Consider the following 19577-nt stretch of genomic DNA (forward strand, 5'->3'; position numbering starts at 1 on the left):
ATGTACACGTGTACGCAAGATTATGCGTATAACATATATATACATATATAATACCGTATATATATGTACGCGTTATATACCTATTTATGCAAACACCCCACCCCCATATGCCATCAGTACAATTTTGCATACTCCTATGATGCAACGTATGATACAGTGTATGATATGTAGCGTATGATGGATGCAGCGCATTTTATACCTAACTTATGCCTGCAATCTTAACCCCTATGTACGCATAAATGTTCATCCAAAGAACGGAAATTACTTAAGTTTTAAAAGAATGCCAAAAATTATGCCATCAAAAGGTATAAAAAGTTAAGTAAATAAAGAGAATTAAGTAAAAAAAAAAAAAAAAAAAAGCGAGGAATATGTGAATACGGGGAATAACCCTATGAACAAAGATAACGAATAAAAAAGCAAAAAGAAATAGGAATAACATAAAATCAAAAAGCCAAAAAAATGTTCAATCAAACCAAAACAAGAAACACACAAAGTTAAAAGAAAATCAGCGGATGCATTAATTAGGAAGGGTAAAACGGACATACATCCAAGCACCATGAATAGTGCGCAAGACATAATCAGTTCGAATGAACAGGTTGTGAATAGATATAGGCTTTGCAGAACTAATGACCATAACAGGTGCATTTTTCAGCATGGCACTTACCCTGTTCATGGGATTAAAGGGCCCCCTAGGGCCGGTGTGCCCCGGGAAAGAAGCACCTGTGTAAAAATAACGGCTCGTTCGGATAGGAGCTTAAATTTGGTCAAGCGGCTTGCCAACTTGGCAAAACACGCAGATTGTGCAGATGACGCAAATCGCACAGATCGCACAAATTATGGAGGTACCGTTTCTAGGACGCAACCCCCCGACCTGCAAATGGTGCACCGCATAACGACCCTGGTCTGCTTGAAAATATACATCTCCGTTTATATCTATATAAGCAATTTGAGGAAACTGTCCCTTTTGCTATTGTGCGAATGCTCGGCTTATGTAGCCAAGAAGTGCAGACAGTACATGTTAAATAAAGCAAACGGAAAATGTCAAGCCATATGTAAGCACGCCATACGGACGGAAGAGGAAGAAGGAAAAAAAAAAGACAAGCAGGTTTATACTGACAAATTAGGGCGATCGGCAGGAAGGGGACACATGAGTGACTGCCATCGAATTGAAAATAATAAACGCACAAAAGTGGGGGGAAAAAATGATTACCACCCCTATTTTGTTTCAAGCAAGTTCTACATAGATAAATCTGCCTGCGTTGGGAAGTCAACTTTTACTTTAGCTAGAAAGGTGGACGCTCCAAATAGGGGAGACGCAGAGCGCAGAAGAAAACTTTACCTTGGCTGTGTTAGCCATGTGTACACGGATAAAAGTCGTGAAGGAGTTGTAGGAAGCAACTCCTGCACTAGTAGGCCAAGTAATGATGATGATGATACATACGCAGCTAATGTAACAAGCAAAAACCGCGCAGTTAGAAGGGGACAAATCCAAGTGGTTACTCCCCTTCTGGTAAGCAGCAAGGGAATGTACACAAAAAGGAACATATTTAAAAAGAATAGTAAAAAATGTATATTTCACAAGCAAACCTGTTTTAATGCTTTCAAGAGGGGCAGTACCATTTACCCAAATGGGGTTTATACCTGTGTCAGAAATGGAGAATGTCTCAAAGTAGAGGTAAATGGAAAAAATAAAGACCATGTTAGTGAATCATCTGACGAATTCGAAGAACCACATAATGTTGTTACGTATACCCCTTTCAACCATTTAAGTGAAGGCGTCTTCGCCGAAGAGGGTACAATAGGGGACACCTCCCTTTCTATCCATCCTATGGTGCAAAAAATGTTAAAGATATACGTCACACTGCCGACCCTCCTTCGCTTTACCGAAACGGTAAGCGATTTTCACAAGCCCATAACCCCTTGCGCAGTTCTTATGAAGGAACCGTATGATGGGGGCGAAACCTTTTTGATTACCCCTTTTAATGTTTTAAAAATAATTGTTAAAAAGTTAAAGAGACATTATTCTTATGTCACATTCGATCTATGTTTTAAGACAAGAGTCGCATCAGAATGTGATAGAAAGAGGGCACATATTCCATGGGTTACTAAAAGCTCAAGATTTAACTACCCGGATGGGTTAAAATTCAGCAGAACAATGCTACTCGAGATATTTTTAACTTTGCCAGAGGTGGCAGAAGAGTGTCAAGCAACACCTTTCAGTTTTTTTCTTCCCCCATTTTGGAGCAAGCCCTCAGTTTTCTCTTCCTACACCACATCCGATAAAATTGATTCCTTATTTTTGCTCCCAATTCTGTCCTCACCTTTGAACAGAAAACGTTTTAAAAACTCAGGAAAGCGTGCCCATCACATTTTAAAAAAAAGAAGAAGCTGCACTAGCAATTTTGGACGCGCATTTATCAGCGACATCCAGTTAAGTACAAAACAATTTTTCAGAAAAAAATATTCATCCGTTTTGCGAAATCAGAAGAGGAAATTTCGCCCAAATGTGCTCATGATGGGAAAGCACAGAAGGAGGGAAGTTTTGAAACAAAAGTTTAAACGTCGCAGGGGGGGAGTACTCTCCGTAATGGCGGAGAGACCGCTCGGGAATGTGTTCAGGTTACGTAAGCACAGGATGAGCGGGACGGCAAACAGGACTAGTGAGGCAACTAAACGGGAGAACGGAACTGCAAAAGGAGCGCATGGCACGGAAAACCTCGTCGAAGTGACCGTGTCGGGGGTGAGGGAACTCCTACCCATATCGGAACCCCTCCCAGAGCGTAAGCGCCGCTTTAATTTTATCAAAAACAAAATGAAGGTATCCCTTTTTTTACTCAAATGTTATGATCTTTTTCCCGCCAAATATGTGCACGTGAAAATGCAACGTGTGGAACTGAGGGGGGCCAACTGCAGCAGAAGTGGCTCCGGGGACGTGGGTAATTCGGCGATGAGAAAATGCCCAGGGGGAAGTGACAACAAGGGGAGAACAGACGATAATGGGAAAAGCGAGAAAAGCGGCAAACGTGGTGATGGAAGCCAAAGTAATAAACGCGGTAATAGCGGCCAAAACAGCAAACGTGGTGATAGCGGCCAAGGAGGCAAAAGCGGTGACAGCGGCGGTCGAAGCGGTGGCAACGGAGATGACAACAATGACGAAAAGAACAACAAAAAGAGGCACTTCGATGATAAGGGTGAGAAGAACGAAGAGGCGAATGAGAACGGGAAGGAGGGCAACAACACCAACGGGGGTAATGCTAACAGGGAAGAAGGTAGTGGGTGCGGCAAAGCCGATTCGAGTGAAGGCACAAAGAGAGGGTCCAACGTATCCTCGAACGGAGCGTCAAATGAAACCTCAAATGGATCCACAAACGGAACCTCAAACGGTGGATCAAACGTAACGTCCAACGGAACGTCCAACGTCGATGCAAACGCCAAGAAGAGGAGGGGCGAAAAGGGGAAAAGCAGAAGCAAAAACAAAGTGGACAGCACAGGCGGCGGGCCGCCGGACCAACCCTCCGAGGGGAAGGATGACAGTGTATCGTTAAATAACGAGTCCCTCCTGCTGAACAACGAAAAGAAAGAAACGGTTAAGCGGAGAAAGGGAATCAGGACCGGGAAAAGAAACGGAGTTAGTGAAAAAAATGATAAATATTCACTTAACCTTCTAATCGCAGAAAATGCGTATAAAATTGTAAAAAATGGACGAGTGTACAAACCAACGGAGCCAGTCAATAGTTTCCAGACACACCATAATTTTATGCTTAGAGAAATGACGTGGATGAGTATAGATTATTATGAAGAAAAAAGGTGGAAGAAAAATGTGTCCAAAAGGTTTAGTTATCAAATGAATAATCATTTTGAAGACAGAAAAAAAAATGACAAATATTTTATCTCTTCGCAGATATCCAATGACATTAAGATGTTTTGGTTTTTTGTTCTGAACGAGGTGAGGCCAGACTTAGTCCCCGTCGACGTGGATCATAAGGTCAAAAATAAAAATCTGCTCAAGAGGGATTTTTTTAACTCCGTCAGGAAGAATTTAAAAATGGATGGAAGTAGTCCTTCCACTAGCTTTGAAGCGAACCCCTTCACTTCGGCAAAAGATGAACAGTTCGCTAGTCATGTCGTGGAAGACGGTGAACAACCAAGTGACAAATGTGACGACCGCCCGAGTGATTCAACCCCCAGTGGCATCCTAAGCATGGCGCGCAGCATGTTTTCGTTCAATTTTATGAATAAAGGGGAGGCGACCTGCCAAGGTAACGTCGACAATGGAAACATGGACAAAGGTAACGTCGACGCAGGGGAACCCCCCAATTGCGCCATTCGTATGGATAACCCAACTGATGAGCAATGTGCCCCCCCAACAAGTGACGCAGACAGACAGCAGGTAGTCCAGGGAAACACCCACATGGATGAAGAAAGCATAGAGGCGTACCAAAATTATGAACAACGTCTTATCCTTTTCGAGGAAAATGTAAGCAGGGAGTTGTTAAACAAGCACGAGCACCAAAGCAGGAGGGAGGTTGACTTTTGTGATAATTTTACGATGGAGGAGGAGTACGCCTACCGAAGTGCATACCATTATAATGAGGACTATGTGGACTACTACTCCTGTAGTACAGACTACCTTGACTTGAGTAACCGCCTGTATATTTACTGCCTGCTATTTATGAGCATTTCATTAATGGAGGTGAATGAAAATATATTTTATAACAATGAAAATTTAATTAATGATGGCGACGATGGAATGTACTCCGATGGTGAAGAAGGGTTGGCGATCCCGTTTGGAGGAAAGGGCAAACTGATGTTAATGCCAAATGAAGTTAGTGATGAAGTGGAATACGCTAAACATGAGAAAAAAAGGAGAAAAAAAAAAAGGAGTGATAACAACAATTGCGGGGACGTCGCCGATGGGGGGGAGCAGTTGGAGGTGGAAGAGGCCAAATCGGGGAATGATCCAACCAAGCAGAGAGACGATGAAATTAATGCGAACAACCCAGAAAAGCATAACACAAAGATCAAGCTCGAAATTGTGAAAAAGGAAAACAAGAGCGAAATGGGAGAATACGACGAGGAAGTCTACAGGGAGTATGCCAAAAACCACAATGATTATCATCATATGGACGATGGAGACGACTTTGATGATATGAGAAGGGTAAACGACTACACGGATCATATGTACCACATGGATTACTACGACGAGATGGGACATATGAATAACGACATGCTAACCATGTCCAGTACTCCCCTCAACAGTGTAGATGTGAACGAGCTCCTCGTCATTCCATACTCCGCTGCCGACAGAATAATGAGTAAAGAAACAAGTAGTAGTAACGCACCAGAACAAAACATGAGCGAATATCTAAACGAGATCAAACAGAAAAGTGTAAACGTGTGTATGAATAACATGGAGTTATGTGGGGGAAAAACGTACCCATTCGAATTAGAATATATTAACAACGCAAATAACGACATTCACCTCCCGCTAGTAAACCTATCAGAGTATGACGAATTCACCTTTTTTATGTATCTGTTTTATTTGAAAAACTCTCCTTATATTTTAAAAAAACAAATGATAAAGGAAAAGAGAAAACGGAAAAGAGACTTGTCAGATGTTACCTCGGCCAAGAAAAGGACACCAAAGCGAAGGTTGAACAAGGGGGAAAATGATAAAACAGGGGAAACCGTACTGGAGAACGAAAAGTGTAAAACAAGCGAACAGTCGCTAACAAATGCGGAGGTTGAAAACACGTCATCGTTGAATGAGGTCAATGGGGAAGAGGAAAATGATCACCATTTTGATCTTTCTAAGAAGGATGACCACGCAAAGGTGGGAGTTAAAAAGGCAGGCGTGAAGGATGATGCTGGCATTAAGAACAATCATCTTGCTGAGGAGGGACACCTTTCTCGAGTGAGAGAAATCAAGGAAGGATCCACCTTCACGGAGGAACAGGAAGAACAAAAATTAAAAAGGTGGACTGGCACGAAAGAAGTGTGGACCAGCGACGAAGTAAATTTTCTTCTCATCCTTGCGAAGACGTATATGAATTATGTGAATACCGACTGGACGCAGGTGGGGGGATATAAGAGTGAGGAACAATCCCCTGCGAAGGATCATCTGGGAGATGCCCCCAATGGAGACAATATTACTGCAGAACAGGGTGGAGGAAGCCCCACCGAAGTACTAAATGGAAAAGCAAGTAATAACAATAGCAGCAATAACAGCAGCTATGAGGGAAGCGATTACGTGGATTTTTCGCGAAGAACGCAAGGGAACACCCCCAATGGGGAAATTCTCACTCATCACGAGGAACATAACAACACGGTGCTTGCAGAAAAGACAATGTCACCACGGGGGGAGGTGCCCCAAAGTGGCAACTATATTTACTCCATAAACTGGAACATCATATCCGTAGCGCTCACCTCGTACAACAGAATTAATCACGTTTACGAAATGGCGAGAACGGCAGAGGAGTGTAAGGACAAGTTCTTTTCTCTTTTCCGGGACAGCAGCTACCTGGATGTCAAGTCGGCTACCCTGCATGGGGAGAATTATTTAGATAACAGAAAAAAGCTAAAGAAGGGTTCGAAACGGTTAAAGTTCTTGTCCATTTTTTCCCCGCAAAGTGCGAACAGCTTGATAGGCTCGCTTAACCAATATATGAGCGAACAGATTGAGATGCAGAGGCAGCGGGAAGAGGGCGGCAGCAGTGGTTCCTGGGGCAGTGAGGCCAAGGGAAGCGACCCAGGCAGAGCATTAAACGGCACGCACCAATTGGAGGAAAAACAGAACGCAGGTGGAAAGCCCCACGAAAGCAACGGTCCCAAAAATGACCAACTAAACCATGATGAGGAATTATCAGAGGGAAAGTATTCCAATGGGGAAGAATCTACCCTCTTCGACCAACCGAGGAAGAGCGAACTGTTAAGTGGAATATTGCAGCAGCTGTCAAAAGGAAGCGCCCTTCTAAACGACAATGAGAATCTGAGCAGCAAACCGAGCAACAGCTGCACCACCGAACAGAACACCCGTTACCGGATGAACGAGTCGGAGGAAGAATCAAATGACACCAACCTTTTTGGAAACACAAATTTATGCTCCAATTTGAGGAATAAGGAGAGTCTTTTTAATAATTTATTATCTCATATTTCTAGGAACTCTGACGAAACTTCTGATGAAGACACCGACTGTGGGAAGGACAGCTTCTTCAGCTCCAGTGAAGTCGACGATTCTTCGACACTGAAGCCGGACGAACTTTCTTCCATCAAATCGGACAATTTGAAAAATATTATAGTAAAGAGGAAGCGTCCCTTCGGAGGGGATAAGGAGGATGAGGACCGCGTGTGTGACCAACGTGGGGATAGCGAAGCGGGAGAAGGGGGAGTTCCAAATGGGGGATCATCATATGAGCACCCCGAAGTAGAAACTCAGAATGAGCAAATGCAGGGGAAAGAAGAAACGGAAGAAATAATACAAATGGACGGATCGAATTGCTTGGAGGGGAATGAGGATGTTCCATCTGTTGAGAGCCAAAGGATAAGTGAATGCTCATTTGGGGAAAGGGAAAAGGATGAAAATAAAATAGAGGAGTGTGACAATCATGCAAAGAACAACTCTGCACTTCCCAAAGGGGGAAAGGAAGGAATGGTGTGCAATGGAGGAGACGAGTCATCCCTGCACGACATGGACAACAGTAAGGATGATGTGTGCACATCAAACGTGGGGACATTCACAACAAGCAATGACAAACAAACAGGGGGAGAAAGCGAATCGGTCAATTTTGCCAACCTAAAAAAATGGCTCAACTCCATATGTAGCAATAAGAAAAACGTGAACGAATTTTTAGCTCTACTAAAAAATGACTATCTGGTTAAGAATAAAAAGTTCCATAAAATCATTCAGAATTTTTTAAATAAAATAAAACCTGTTATAGGGTACAATGACAATTTGTTGGACTCACTAAAGAATGAAAAAAGTAGCTATGAAATGTCAAAGAATGAACCCATGATGAATTATGTGTTCTGTGCAGAGAAATTAGATAAAGAGTTTGTAAAATTTGTTAAAAAAATAATCGAGTATGATAAAAGGAGAAAGAATAAAAGTATGAGAAAATTAAATAACTTATCAGAATATAGCGAAATATTCCAGCTGAACGAATTTTTTATTTACTCCCCGAATGAGTCTTACAACACGGTGAACGAATTTGCACAGCAGATACTGAACTATGTTCCCTACGTGGATGACAAGAAAAAAATTAACCTTAAGAAAATTAGAAAAAGATTCCAGTGCAAAAACTTAATATCACAAGTTTTGCTAGCCGACTACATTTTGGATAAATTAAAGAATTTTCCAATGAGCACTACTTTGCTGTATACTCTAAAAGGTAAGTCGGTGAATAGTTTGCTTTCCGAGGCGAGGCTAAAAGCATACACGAAGTATATCAATGATAATTTACAAGAATGTGAGGATGTCGTTAAGATGGAGAAGAGCTTTGCCCAGACGTACGAAGGGAAGAAGGAGGAAGAGTTTATGCTCCACAGGGAGGGATTACTCAACGGGAAATGTGGAACAAATGTTAAAGTGAAAAAGGAAAATGATCATGAGAGTGACCTACCGATGAATAAACAGACGCAGGAGGGGACTGGTCCAATGACGGACTCTCTCCCAGATAATAATGCCTCGCTACTTAATAAGAATGGAAAAGTTTTCAACCAAGGGGGATGTGAAAAACATAGCAACGGTGCAGGGGTGACGGGTTCTATTCCGGTACGCATCAAAATGGATGATAAAAACTCCGCGTTCAACTTTAACAATTATGATGACAATCATAATGCACTTTCACGCAGTGGTGTGTATGACGATGCGAACGTGACACCCACAGGGGTGAGCAAAGGAGAGATGGATAGAAACAACCACCACAGCATTATACATATGAGGAGCAACGTGGACAGCGCGAATGTTGATTCACCGCTTCATGGTCAAGTGGGAATTAACGAACCAGGAAGGGAAAATGGATACATCAGAATGAACCACCAAATGTGTGGAACTGCCAGTGAGCAGTTGATTAATCCTGCAGTTTTTAACGAGATTTCCGTGTACAAAACGGTAAAGGAGAATGAGCTCAAAAATGATGCGGCAAAAGGTATGAGTCCCCCTACGGAGACCGGTATTTACGACAATCCCAACGGTGGCAATATTAGCAACAATGGGAAGAGTAATGGGAAGAACGGCACCAAGAATGGGGGAAAGAGCAGCGCGAAGAACGGTGGAAAGAACGGCGGGAAAGGCAATGGTAAAGGGGGTGGCAGGGGAAGCTCCAAGGGGAATAACAAAGAAAACGCCAAAGAAAACGGTAAAATTGTTGCAAATGACAATCTGCCCACAGTTAACGAACCGAACGGAATTATAGACGAGGCGAAGATGAAGAGGCCACTCATGTCATACACGAACCCGTTGAGTGACCCCCCCAGAGGAGTCAACAACTTTGACCAACAGATACTGAACCACACCAAAAATGATTTCTTTCTAAGTAACAGACAGAAATCTTTACCTATAAGAAATATAGCCAAGACGAATAAAATAACGAAATATAGAACGTCCATAAGTGTGTCCAATTTTTCTCGAGAGTTATGTAAAAATAATAGCATCCTAAGTTATTTACCAAATGGCCATAATTACCTTACCAATAATGCACTAGAAAAAGTGCCCATGAGAAATGGCGTACCTTTGAGTAACTTGCCTGTAGGAAACCAAGACGCGGCATGTGCCCCCCTGGAAGGAGATGCCAGTGTAAACAATAACAACCGCCAACCAGATGGACAGATACCTAGTATGCATAACAGTCCAATGAACGATATGGTGGTACCCCTTCAGGTGCCAAATGGACAACACATGCTAAGCCATGACATAACTAACTTCCCAAACAAAAGACAGAAATTGGTAAGCACGAAATATAATGGGACCCCAAGTAAAAATGCGACACTGGAAAATGTGAACAAGTGTTTTATGAACCAAACAGGCTCTCCAGTGAATGCCCTGCAGGATTACTGCATGCTTAACCAGTCTCCTGCAAAGTGGAACAAAGGGTTACCCAACGCGGAAGGCATCAAATCGAATGCTTCTCCGTTTTCGTATCAACAGACGCAGAATTGGGGAGACCCTCAATTTGTCCACAAGGGGGAGAACACCTCTCCTCTTATCAGTACGAACCTACAGGTGCCCATCGTAAATGCGGGTGGTATGCATAGCTCTTCCAGGAATAGCAGCATGATGAACAATAACTGCAAGGGGAATAGAACCCCCAAGAACAGTAGTGGAGTTAGCGGAATTCTGAACGGTTTAAGCAACAACAGTTTTAGCAACGGAGGGATTCCCCTGTTCGCACGGCCAAACGGTGAAGAAGAAAAATTCGCTTCGCCCATGCATGTAGCTTCGCAAAACGGTAAATACATACCGCCCAACGGGGGCAACGTGCAGATGGGGCAGATCTCGCAGCTATCGCCAACTTTGCAAATTTCACCAATTCCGCAACTTTCGCCAATTTCGCATAATTCACCAATTTTGCACAACAAGCCTGCCATGTATGAACCCCCAGAACTGTGTGCCAAGAATGTGCCGACGAGCAACCTACCGAACAGTAGCTCCATTTCGCGTCAAATGGATGTTACCTCCAGCGGGTCATGCAAGAAGATGCAGCAAATCCCAATGAACAACAGTGCCCTAAGCACAGAAAAGAAAATATACTCTATGTATAAAGAAAATCAAGCAAGAGGAAGTATAATAGGGTCAGCCTCCCTACAGGGGCCATCACATTCCCCAACAATAGGTAGAATAAACGATGACGCACTTTCCATTAAGTCGGCAACCCCAAGTAACTACTCATCAGGGTATGGAACGAACCAACCAGTAATGCAAGAAGCGGATGCAAAGTCAAAAATTCTACACGAACAAATGATGAACAGTCAAGATACGTTAAGTCCTGATCAGAAAATATTTTTCGATGCAAACAACAAAGGTAATAACATTGCAAATTATAACTATCCTACGATGACAAGGTACCCAAGCAACAACATTCAAAATGTGAATCCACCAAATAGTGACAATAGCAGGTCAAATTTAGGAAGTAATTATAGCCATGCGAATTTACCAAATATGAACCCTAATTTTGTACCCTCCAATGTAATGCACAGCCAGAGTAACCCTTCACCAAACGGTGGAAGAAGATCATTGCTACACCACCCTGTACATTCTCTATCCAGCTTGGCAAATATGAACAGCAACAAATTAGACAGTAATGAACCTTTGAATTTTTCGAATGATTCGTTTAATAAAAATATGAGTTGTTCAAATTTGAGTAATGTAAAGACCGATGGAAATGATGAAAGAAGGAACCCCTCCTCTGGTGCAGTAAAAAACGGTGCAGATGGAAATTCGCACATGTTTCAGAGCATACTGCATGCGAAGCAGCAAGGCGACATGCAGGGCGCCATCCCCGAGAATCAAAAAATGCAACCCAGTTACGTGAATAGTAGTAGCAGCGGTGGCGGCGCCATTAGTAATTCCCTGTGTAACAACATCAATAACGGTAGCGGCGCCCTGTCACCCCTGCAACAGCCCCACATGCATATGAATGACCCCCAAAATAATTACATTCCTAGCGCAAACGGAAGAGATCAAAACAACCTCGCAAGTATGAGTCCCCAAGGATCGAATGCTCAGGGATTTAATCAGCCAAACCAACTAAGCCAATCGAACCTGCAGAATGTTAATTTGAACAACGTGAATGGACAAACGGTGAAGTACCACAGCGCAAACTTGCCAAGTAGGAAACAAGGAGGCGGCGTCAATTCCTATGTCAACCAGATGAACTTCATTCTGCAAGTGCTGAATCAGTTAAATTCGAACTCGAAAGGAAGTACTTCGCCAAACGGGAACCATCAGGGCGCGGGGAAACCCGCTATGGAGCAGTCCCCCACGAATCAGACAAGTGGCAGCCAGTCGGGGATGACCCATCCGGGGATTAATCAACCGAGCGTGACGGCACCGATTTATGGCCACGCAAGCAGCAGTGTGGCCTCGCCAAATGGGAACAGGAGCCAGAATGTATCCCCATTCAATTCGCCAAATATAAAAGGAAAAAATGGCAAGCAACCATTTAGCGATAGTAGTGTAAACAACCTCAATATGGTAAACATGGGCACAAAGGGGATCTTGCCAAAAAATATTATTCAGAAAATGTCTCCAAAAAATATGTTCCCATCGCAAGATCTGATTCAACAGAAGTTACAACAACAACAACAGGAGTTACTGCAGCAGGAATTATTTCAGAAGGCATACAATGAGAAAGAAAATCAGTCAAGTCCATCGCAGGGAACATTTCAGGAAATGCATAACCAGTGCCCACCTGATAACCTAATGCAGAATGACCCAGTGAGGCAGCAGAAGTTGCTTCAGAAGATCCAACAGGAACAAATACAGAAGCAGCTTCAGCAGCTGCACTCCCAGCAGCAATTCCAGGTTCACCAGATGCAACAGCAGGTGCATTCGCAGCAGATGGGTTCAAATAAGGGGCCGTCACCACTGAAGGCGCAGCAGTTAAAGCAGCATTTGCTTGCACAACAAATGAGCCCACAACAAATAACTCCACAACATGTAACCACACAACAGCTACACCAACAACAGTTGCAGCAAATTCAAATGCAGAAGCTTCAGTACCAGCAGCAGGAGTTGAAGAAACATATGGAGCAGCTGCAGCAAAAGATTCCCCTACCTCAGCAGAAGTTCCACCAACTATATAATACGAAGCAAAATATGTTGTTAAATGAAGAGAATGGAAAGAAGAACAAACAGAGGCAAATTAGCCTTCCCCTAAATTCCCACGTACCCAACATGCACAATCTGCAGCAACTAAATAAAGGCGAAGAGCTTCTCTCGAAGGAAAATTTGAATAGTAATATGGGCGGTAGCGTCAGTGGCAGTGTTAGCGGGAGCATGAGCGGCGGGATGGGAAGCATGGCTGGGTTGAGCGCCATAGGCGGAAGCAACATGGGTGGAAGTAACATGGGCAGCAACTTGGGAAGTAACTTGGGAAGTAACTTGAGCGAAAGTGCCATGTACATGATAAATAGGAAGATGTCAAATAACCTGAATAAACTGAACAACGCCGACCACTTTTTTTCCTACGACTCATTTCAGCAGTCCATGCCCCCGAACAAAATTGACGTAAAAGACATGAGGACACATGACGGAAAAAATATGAATGAAAGTAGCATGTTGTTAAACCCAGTCCAAGCAAGAGACCTATGTAGCAATAATATACCCCCTCGCGTTGTGCCCAACAATATGCCTCCATATATTTCTTCAAACTCTCCATTTAAAATGAATCATCATAATAAAAGCAACATGAACAATAATCAGCAGCAGTAGAGGAAAAAAAAAAATATATGAACTTTTGCCAAACGAGTTTGCTGCGTAGGAATGGGAAGGGCGCACCATAAGAAGCGTTATATATGCCCATTCAATCGGATGAATATTCTTCTGCAGATGCTTGTACACACTGAACAACTTAGGAAAGATAATAACGATTATTCGGTGTAAACCATCGGACGGATGACACAATGTACCGGGTAATGTGTTGAGTGCAATGGAGGAGAGCGCCATAACGATTTGTACTTGCACACACACGTGTACACACATATTTATGTCACATATGGTGGCTTTATTTTACCCTTTTTGCACGCGTGTTCTACCACATAAAGCTATCAAATGAATGGGGATCCACTCCACGTGTCACAACAGAACAAGAAAGACGGAACCTTGAATTGAGCGCGCCCGAAAAAAGGGGGTATTTTTTTTATTTTTAAATTTTGAACAAGGAGAAACGAAGAGCAGAGCATATTATAAACACTTTTTTTTTTTTTTTTTAATGTAGCCATTATCTTTAAAATTTGTTTGACTATTATGGCAAAGAAAAAAAAAAAAAAATACCTGTGTAGCAAAACAATTTGCCCAAACTGTGTATTGTTTCCGAACATTTGTGCCTTTTCAAAAACCGGATATCATTTTTGTCGTCTCTGCGTATATGTATATGATATGTATTTATATGTGTATATTTACCTGTAGCAACCGTGTGCGTTCTTCGCCCCCTTGGGTACGGGCCTTCACACAGCTGTCTACACCTCTAACATGTTTACAAAAGAAAGAGCTTATGAATTAATGAAGGCACGTGAGAGGGCTTTTTCCTTTTCTTCTCCTTTTTTTTTCCACCCTCCCAATTTTGATGCTATTTAAAGCGTACTTTTATTTTTTAATTCAAATTTTCTGTTTCCCCTTTTATTAATTTTTTCCTTTTTTTTTTTTTTTTGTTTTTTAAATAAAAAATTTTGATGACGAAGCCATTCGTCACTTGTTTTTAAAATTATTGTGAATGAAAAAGTAAGACAGACGCATTGAACGGGAAAAGAACAAAAGACGAGAAAGGTGCGTCACACAAGTGGATATAAATGCATGCGCCCACATAATGCATACGTATCATTACGTCCCAATGCATGTAGGTATAAACGGTCACAGGAAAAGAAAAGGCTGCAATCCGCTTGGCAGTTGTGTCTGCCGTTCCAATCTATATACAAGCTACGCAAAATGGAACGCATTTTCTTCCTTGAACATTTGCTTTTCTTTGTGTGCTTCGAATAAGGTGTAGGAACAAATTAAAATGAAATAAGATCCATGATGGAGAACTCACAGTGTAACCGCAGATATATATATAGACGTATTCATATATGTATGTTTATACATGCGTGCAGAACCTGTCCTATCAATTAATATTTCACGTTGTGATAATTGGCTCATTGTATTTACGGAGGTGGCTTCTACACGGGCGCTCCAACGATGTTGCATTTTTTGTAAGAAATCAAAAGCGGCGTTGTTTCACCATAGGAGCGAGGCATACTTCATTTTTACCCTTACGACCGCATATGTTTACATAGTTACATACATATATACTTTTGGGTTATTTAAATTGGAGGAGTGAATGTTGTTTCTCGGTGACTGCCCAGGGGGGATGATCGTGGAACGCCCCAGAATAATTATTTGTGCACTGAAAAAGGGGAAGTCCTATTTTATATTTTTTTTTTTTTTCCAGTAAAATTGAAAAAATAATAACTGCATTTTTGAAGGGTGCGCGCAGAATATGCTGGAGACTGAAAAAATGAAATAAACCCGTTTATAAGTTGTGAAGTCGCTATTTAAGTTGTTACATATGTCGTCATTAATAACCGCTACTGCTGTGCCTCATCACGACTGAACGACGAACAAAACATGCGGCAAATTTTTGCCAGCGAAAAGGAAAAAAAAAATCTTGTAAACCACAGTTTTTTTAGTTGCGATCAACGAAGGAATGCCATAAAATCAGGCTTCTGCTATTCGTTAATACAGAAAAAAAAAACGCAATAAAAAAATACGACTGAGGTTAACGCAACTGTCGCGAGAAAAGCATGATCTAGGGGAAAATAATGCGAGCATGTTACAAACGAAAGCTGGTGTGGTTGTGCGCCCCTGCTGATACTTGAAGGGCAAACGGTTGACTTTCCTTTTTTGCATTAAATCGCGCGGAAGCATCCTTTGTTTTGTATATACAGGGTAAGGAACTGTGGAAGGTCCATATGCGCATAGAATCCGTCGACAGTCCGCGTACCACCCGCTTAAGAAAACCCTGAACCCTCAACACAACTGAGAGAGCGTTCGTATGCATATCATTCGCGCACTTAGAAGCAGCAGGCAGCAGCATCCCCCATAAAATATCAGCACCCGTAATAATACAGAACAAAATGGGAGAAGCAGAGGGGAAGGCGAATTGCCAAATCGAACCGGAGAGAAAAGAAGCAATCATAGATACATCAAATTGGCCACTCCTGCTAAAGAACTATGACAAACTGAACGTCCGAAGTTCCCACTTCACGCCCCTCCCAATGGGAAACTCTCCCTACTCTCGCAATTTAGAAGAGTATCTAAAATATGGGATCATCAACTTGGATAAACCCAGTAACCCCTCCTCGCATGAAGTAGTTTCTTGGATAAGAAAAATTCTAAGGTGTGAAAAAACAGGACACAGTGGTACCTTAGACCCCAAGGTGACTGGTGTGTTATTAGTATGCCTAAACAGAGCAACCAGGTTGGTAAAATCGCAGCAGGAATCTGGAAAGGAATATGTATGTGTATGTAAATTTCATTCCAAGCCGAAAAGTCTTGAAGAAGTAAAGCTAGTGCTAAATAACTTCCATGGGGCTATTTTCCAAAGACCTCCATTAATCTGTGCAGTAAAAAGACAATTAAGGGTCCGAACTATTTACGATTCGAAATTATTAGATTATGACGATGCTAATAATATATGTGTATTTTGGGTGAAATGTCAAGCAGGTACTTACATAAGGACGTTGTGTGAACATATAGGTTTGCTCCTAGGAGTAGGGGCGCACATGCAAGAATTGAGAAGAGTAAAATCAGGAAATATGACTGAGTATGATAATATGTGTACTCTACATGATATTTTAGATGCCCAGCATGTATACGATACAACTGGGGATGAAAGTTACTTGAGGAAAATTATCACCCCGTTGGAGAAGCTTCTCATAAACTTCCCCAGGATAGTTATAAAGGACAGTGCAGTAAATGCCATATGTTATGGCGCTAAATTAACAATCCCTGGTGTCTTACGATTCGATAATAATATCGATGTGAATTCGGAAATTGTGTTAATGACAACCAAAGGCGAAGCCGTTGCCTTAGCCATTGCTCAAATGACGTCAAGTGTTATTGCCACGGTTGACCATGGTGTTGTTTCTCTCACAAAAAGAGTTATTATGGATAGAGACACCTACGATGTGAAGTGGGGTTATGGTACCAGATCTATGGAAAAAAAAAAATTAATCCTTGCAGGTTTACTTGATAAGTATGGAAAGCCCAATGAAAAAACGCCACTAAGTTGGATCAAAAGTGAAGGTTACGTTCCTAAACTGGTTGGCGACACGGCCATTTATACGCTCAAAACAGATGGCGGTAACAACAGTGAGGTTCCAGAAAATGGGAAGAATGTAATGGGTGAAAATAATAACCCCGTGGGGGGAAGTTCCTCTTTCAATTTAAACGACGGCGAAAATAATAAAAAAAAGGACGGTGAAGGGGCGGACGAGAATGAGAACAACGCGGGTGACCAGTCCGACCCGGGCGTGGTCAAAAAGAAGAGGAAAAAAAATTAAGTCCACTTGATTGACGGGTAGAACTTGTAACTTTCTCGAGGGGCATACATATGCGTGTGTCCCCAGAGGCGCAACCCGATTTCACGCGTTCCAGAGGGGGAACCCATTTTTCAATAATGCCGCCTCGAGGATTGCTAGTTTTTCTACAAATGACGCATGGATACTTGTGTATATAAAGATACATACGTGTGTCTACTCTTGCGACAATTTTTTATGTGTACATGTTTTTACAGTGATGACAGGCGTAACTGGTTAAGCGTCGCTCCTATCTCATTGCGTTTTGTCCCTTACCATGTCCCTCCTACGCTTCGCGTTTCCTCTTCTTCACGTCTGACACCCTTTCCCTCAATCTTTAAGACACACACACACACAAAAAAAAAAAAATTCCATTTTAAATTTAAAACATTTGAACCATAAATGTGGCAGACAATGCGCCAGGTGACCCTATCGCGTGCTCCAAACCGTCACTAAAAATCGTGCGCTAATTATCTCGCTTAAAGGGCGGGTCAAATTGCACCTTCTTACACAGTCGCTTTGCCAAGAAGGAAAGATGTTACCCATTATAGGCTTTCATCTTTTAGGTTTCAGCGTATAGGCTTTGGATACAGGGACTCAGGATTTAGAGTTCAGTATTTAGCATTCACATTTAAGGTTCAGGGTTTAGTGCTCATGTTTATGTTTTATGGTTCATGGTTTAGGATTTAGGGTTCAGGGTTTAGCATTCAGTGTTTAGGTTTCGGGGTTTAGGGTTTATCGTTCATGTGTTCAGGGTTTAGGATACAGGCTTCAGTGTTTAGGATTCAGTGTTTAGGGTTTAGGGTTTAGGCTACGGGGCTTAGGGTTCAGGGTTTATGCTTCAGGGCTTATGGTTCAGGGATCCGGGTTTAGGGTTCAGGGCTTAGGGATCTTGATTTAGGATTCAGGGTTTAGGGTTCATGGTTCCGGATTTAGAGTTCATGGCTTTGGGTTTAGGGTTCAGGGTTTAGGGATCTTGATTTAGGATTCAGGGTTTAGGGTTCAGTGTTTAGGGATCTTGATTTAGGATTCAGGGTTTAGGGTTCAAAGTTCAGGATTTGTGGTGCAGGCTTTAGTGTTCAGGTTTTAGCTTTCAGGGTTTAGTGTTTAAGTTTTAGGGTTCAGAGATTAGTTTTAAGGATTTAGGGTTCAGAGCTTAGGCTTCAGGATTTTGGATTCCGGATTCAGGGTTTAGGATTCAGGGCTTGGGTTTCAGGGTCTAGGTTCAGGATTTAGGGTTGGGGGCTTAGGGTTTTTGGTTTAGAGTTCTGGGTTTAGTGTTCAGGGTTTATGGTTAAGAGCTTATGCTTCAGGTTTTAGTGTTCAGGACTTAGGGCTAAGGGCTTAAGGTTCTGAGTTTATGATTAAGAATTTATGGTTCTGGATTTAGGGTTCTGCTTAGAGCCGTTAGTGTCTAGTGTTTAGGGTTTAGGGTTCAGTGTTTAGGAATCAGGATTCAAGAACCTGTGTTTAAGGATTTAGGGCTTTTGTGTTATGCGCTTACTATTTATGGAGCAGGGGTGCGTCTTAAATTTTCAGCACTCAGCGTGTATAGTTGATGTATTAAATGTAAATTTTTAAGTGGAGAAAGTAGCACCACTAATCCCTGAAACATAAACCCTAAATCTTAAACCGCAAACCCTAAATCTTAAACCCTTAACCCTAAACCCTAAACACTGAACCTCATCCCCCTAAAACCCTAAACAACAAATACTAAACCCTAAATCCTGAACCCTAAGCGATGAGCACTAAAACCTGTACCCTCAATCCTGAAACCTAACGCAAGAACCCTAAACCACAAACACTAAACCCTGATCCCTAAACCCTGAACCTTAACCCACAAAACATGAACCCCAAACAGTAAAACCCAAATCCTGAAACGCAAATCCTCAACCATGAACCATAAAGCATAAACCCTAAACTCTAAACCCTGAACGATAATCCCTAAACTCTACACCCTAAACCATAAAGGCTAAACTCTAAGCTCTAAAAAATAAATCGTAAACTCTAAACGCTAAAGCATAAACCATGAACCATAAATCCTGAACCATACACCCTCCCCCATGAAACCTGATACCTAAACCTTCAACCATAAACACTAAACCCTAAACCCTGAACCATGAACCCTGAACCATAAACCCTAAAGTCTAAAGCCTCAATCATAAACCGTAAAGTCTAAAGCCCGAACCATAAACATTGAACAAAAAACCCTAAAATCTAAACCCTAAACCATAAAACCTGAACCATAAAACCTGAAGCATAAAACCTGAACCATAAAACCTAAAGTCTAAGGCCTGAACTCTTAA

The 19577-nt window shown here is 42.1% G+C and overlaps 2 protein-coding genes across 2 annotated transcripts; both read left to right on the forward strand.

Annotated features, from left to right (window-relative positions):
* Nucleotides 1-556: 556 nt before the first annotated feature.
* Nucleotides 557-13429, forward strand: PCOAH_00049560 (Uncharacterized protein; the record flags this gene model as incomplete). Its single annotated transcript, XM_020061738.1, has 1 exon — nucleotides 557-13429. One exon carries the CDS (start codon nucleotides 557-559, stop codon nucleotides 13427-13429), a length of 12873 nt encoding a protein of 4290 aa, XP_019917399.1.
* A 2399-nt stretch (nucleotides 13430-15828) lies between these two features.
* PCOAH_00049570 (tRNA pseudouridine synthase) lies at nucleotides 15829-17256 on the forward strand (the record flags this gene model as incomplete). Its single annotated transcript, XM_020061739.1, has 1 exon — nucleotides 15829-17256. One exon carries the CDS (start codon nucleotides 15829-15831, stop codon nucleotides 17254-17256), a length of 1428 nt encoding a protein of 475 aa, XP_019917135.1.
* Between the last annotated feature and the right edge of the window lie 2321 nt (nucleotides 17257-19577).

This window comes from Plasmodium coatneyi, chromosome 13, assembly GCF_001680005.1.
Source record: "Plasmodium coatneyi strain Hackeri chromosome 13, complete sequence".
Classification (NCBI taxonomy): Eukaryota; Apicomplexa; class Aconoidasida; order Haemosporida; family Plasmodiidae; genus Plasmodium; species Plasmodium coatneyi.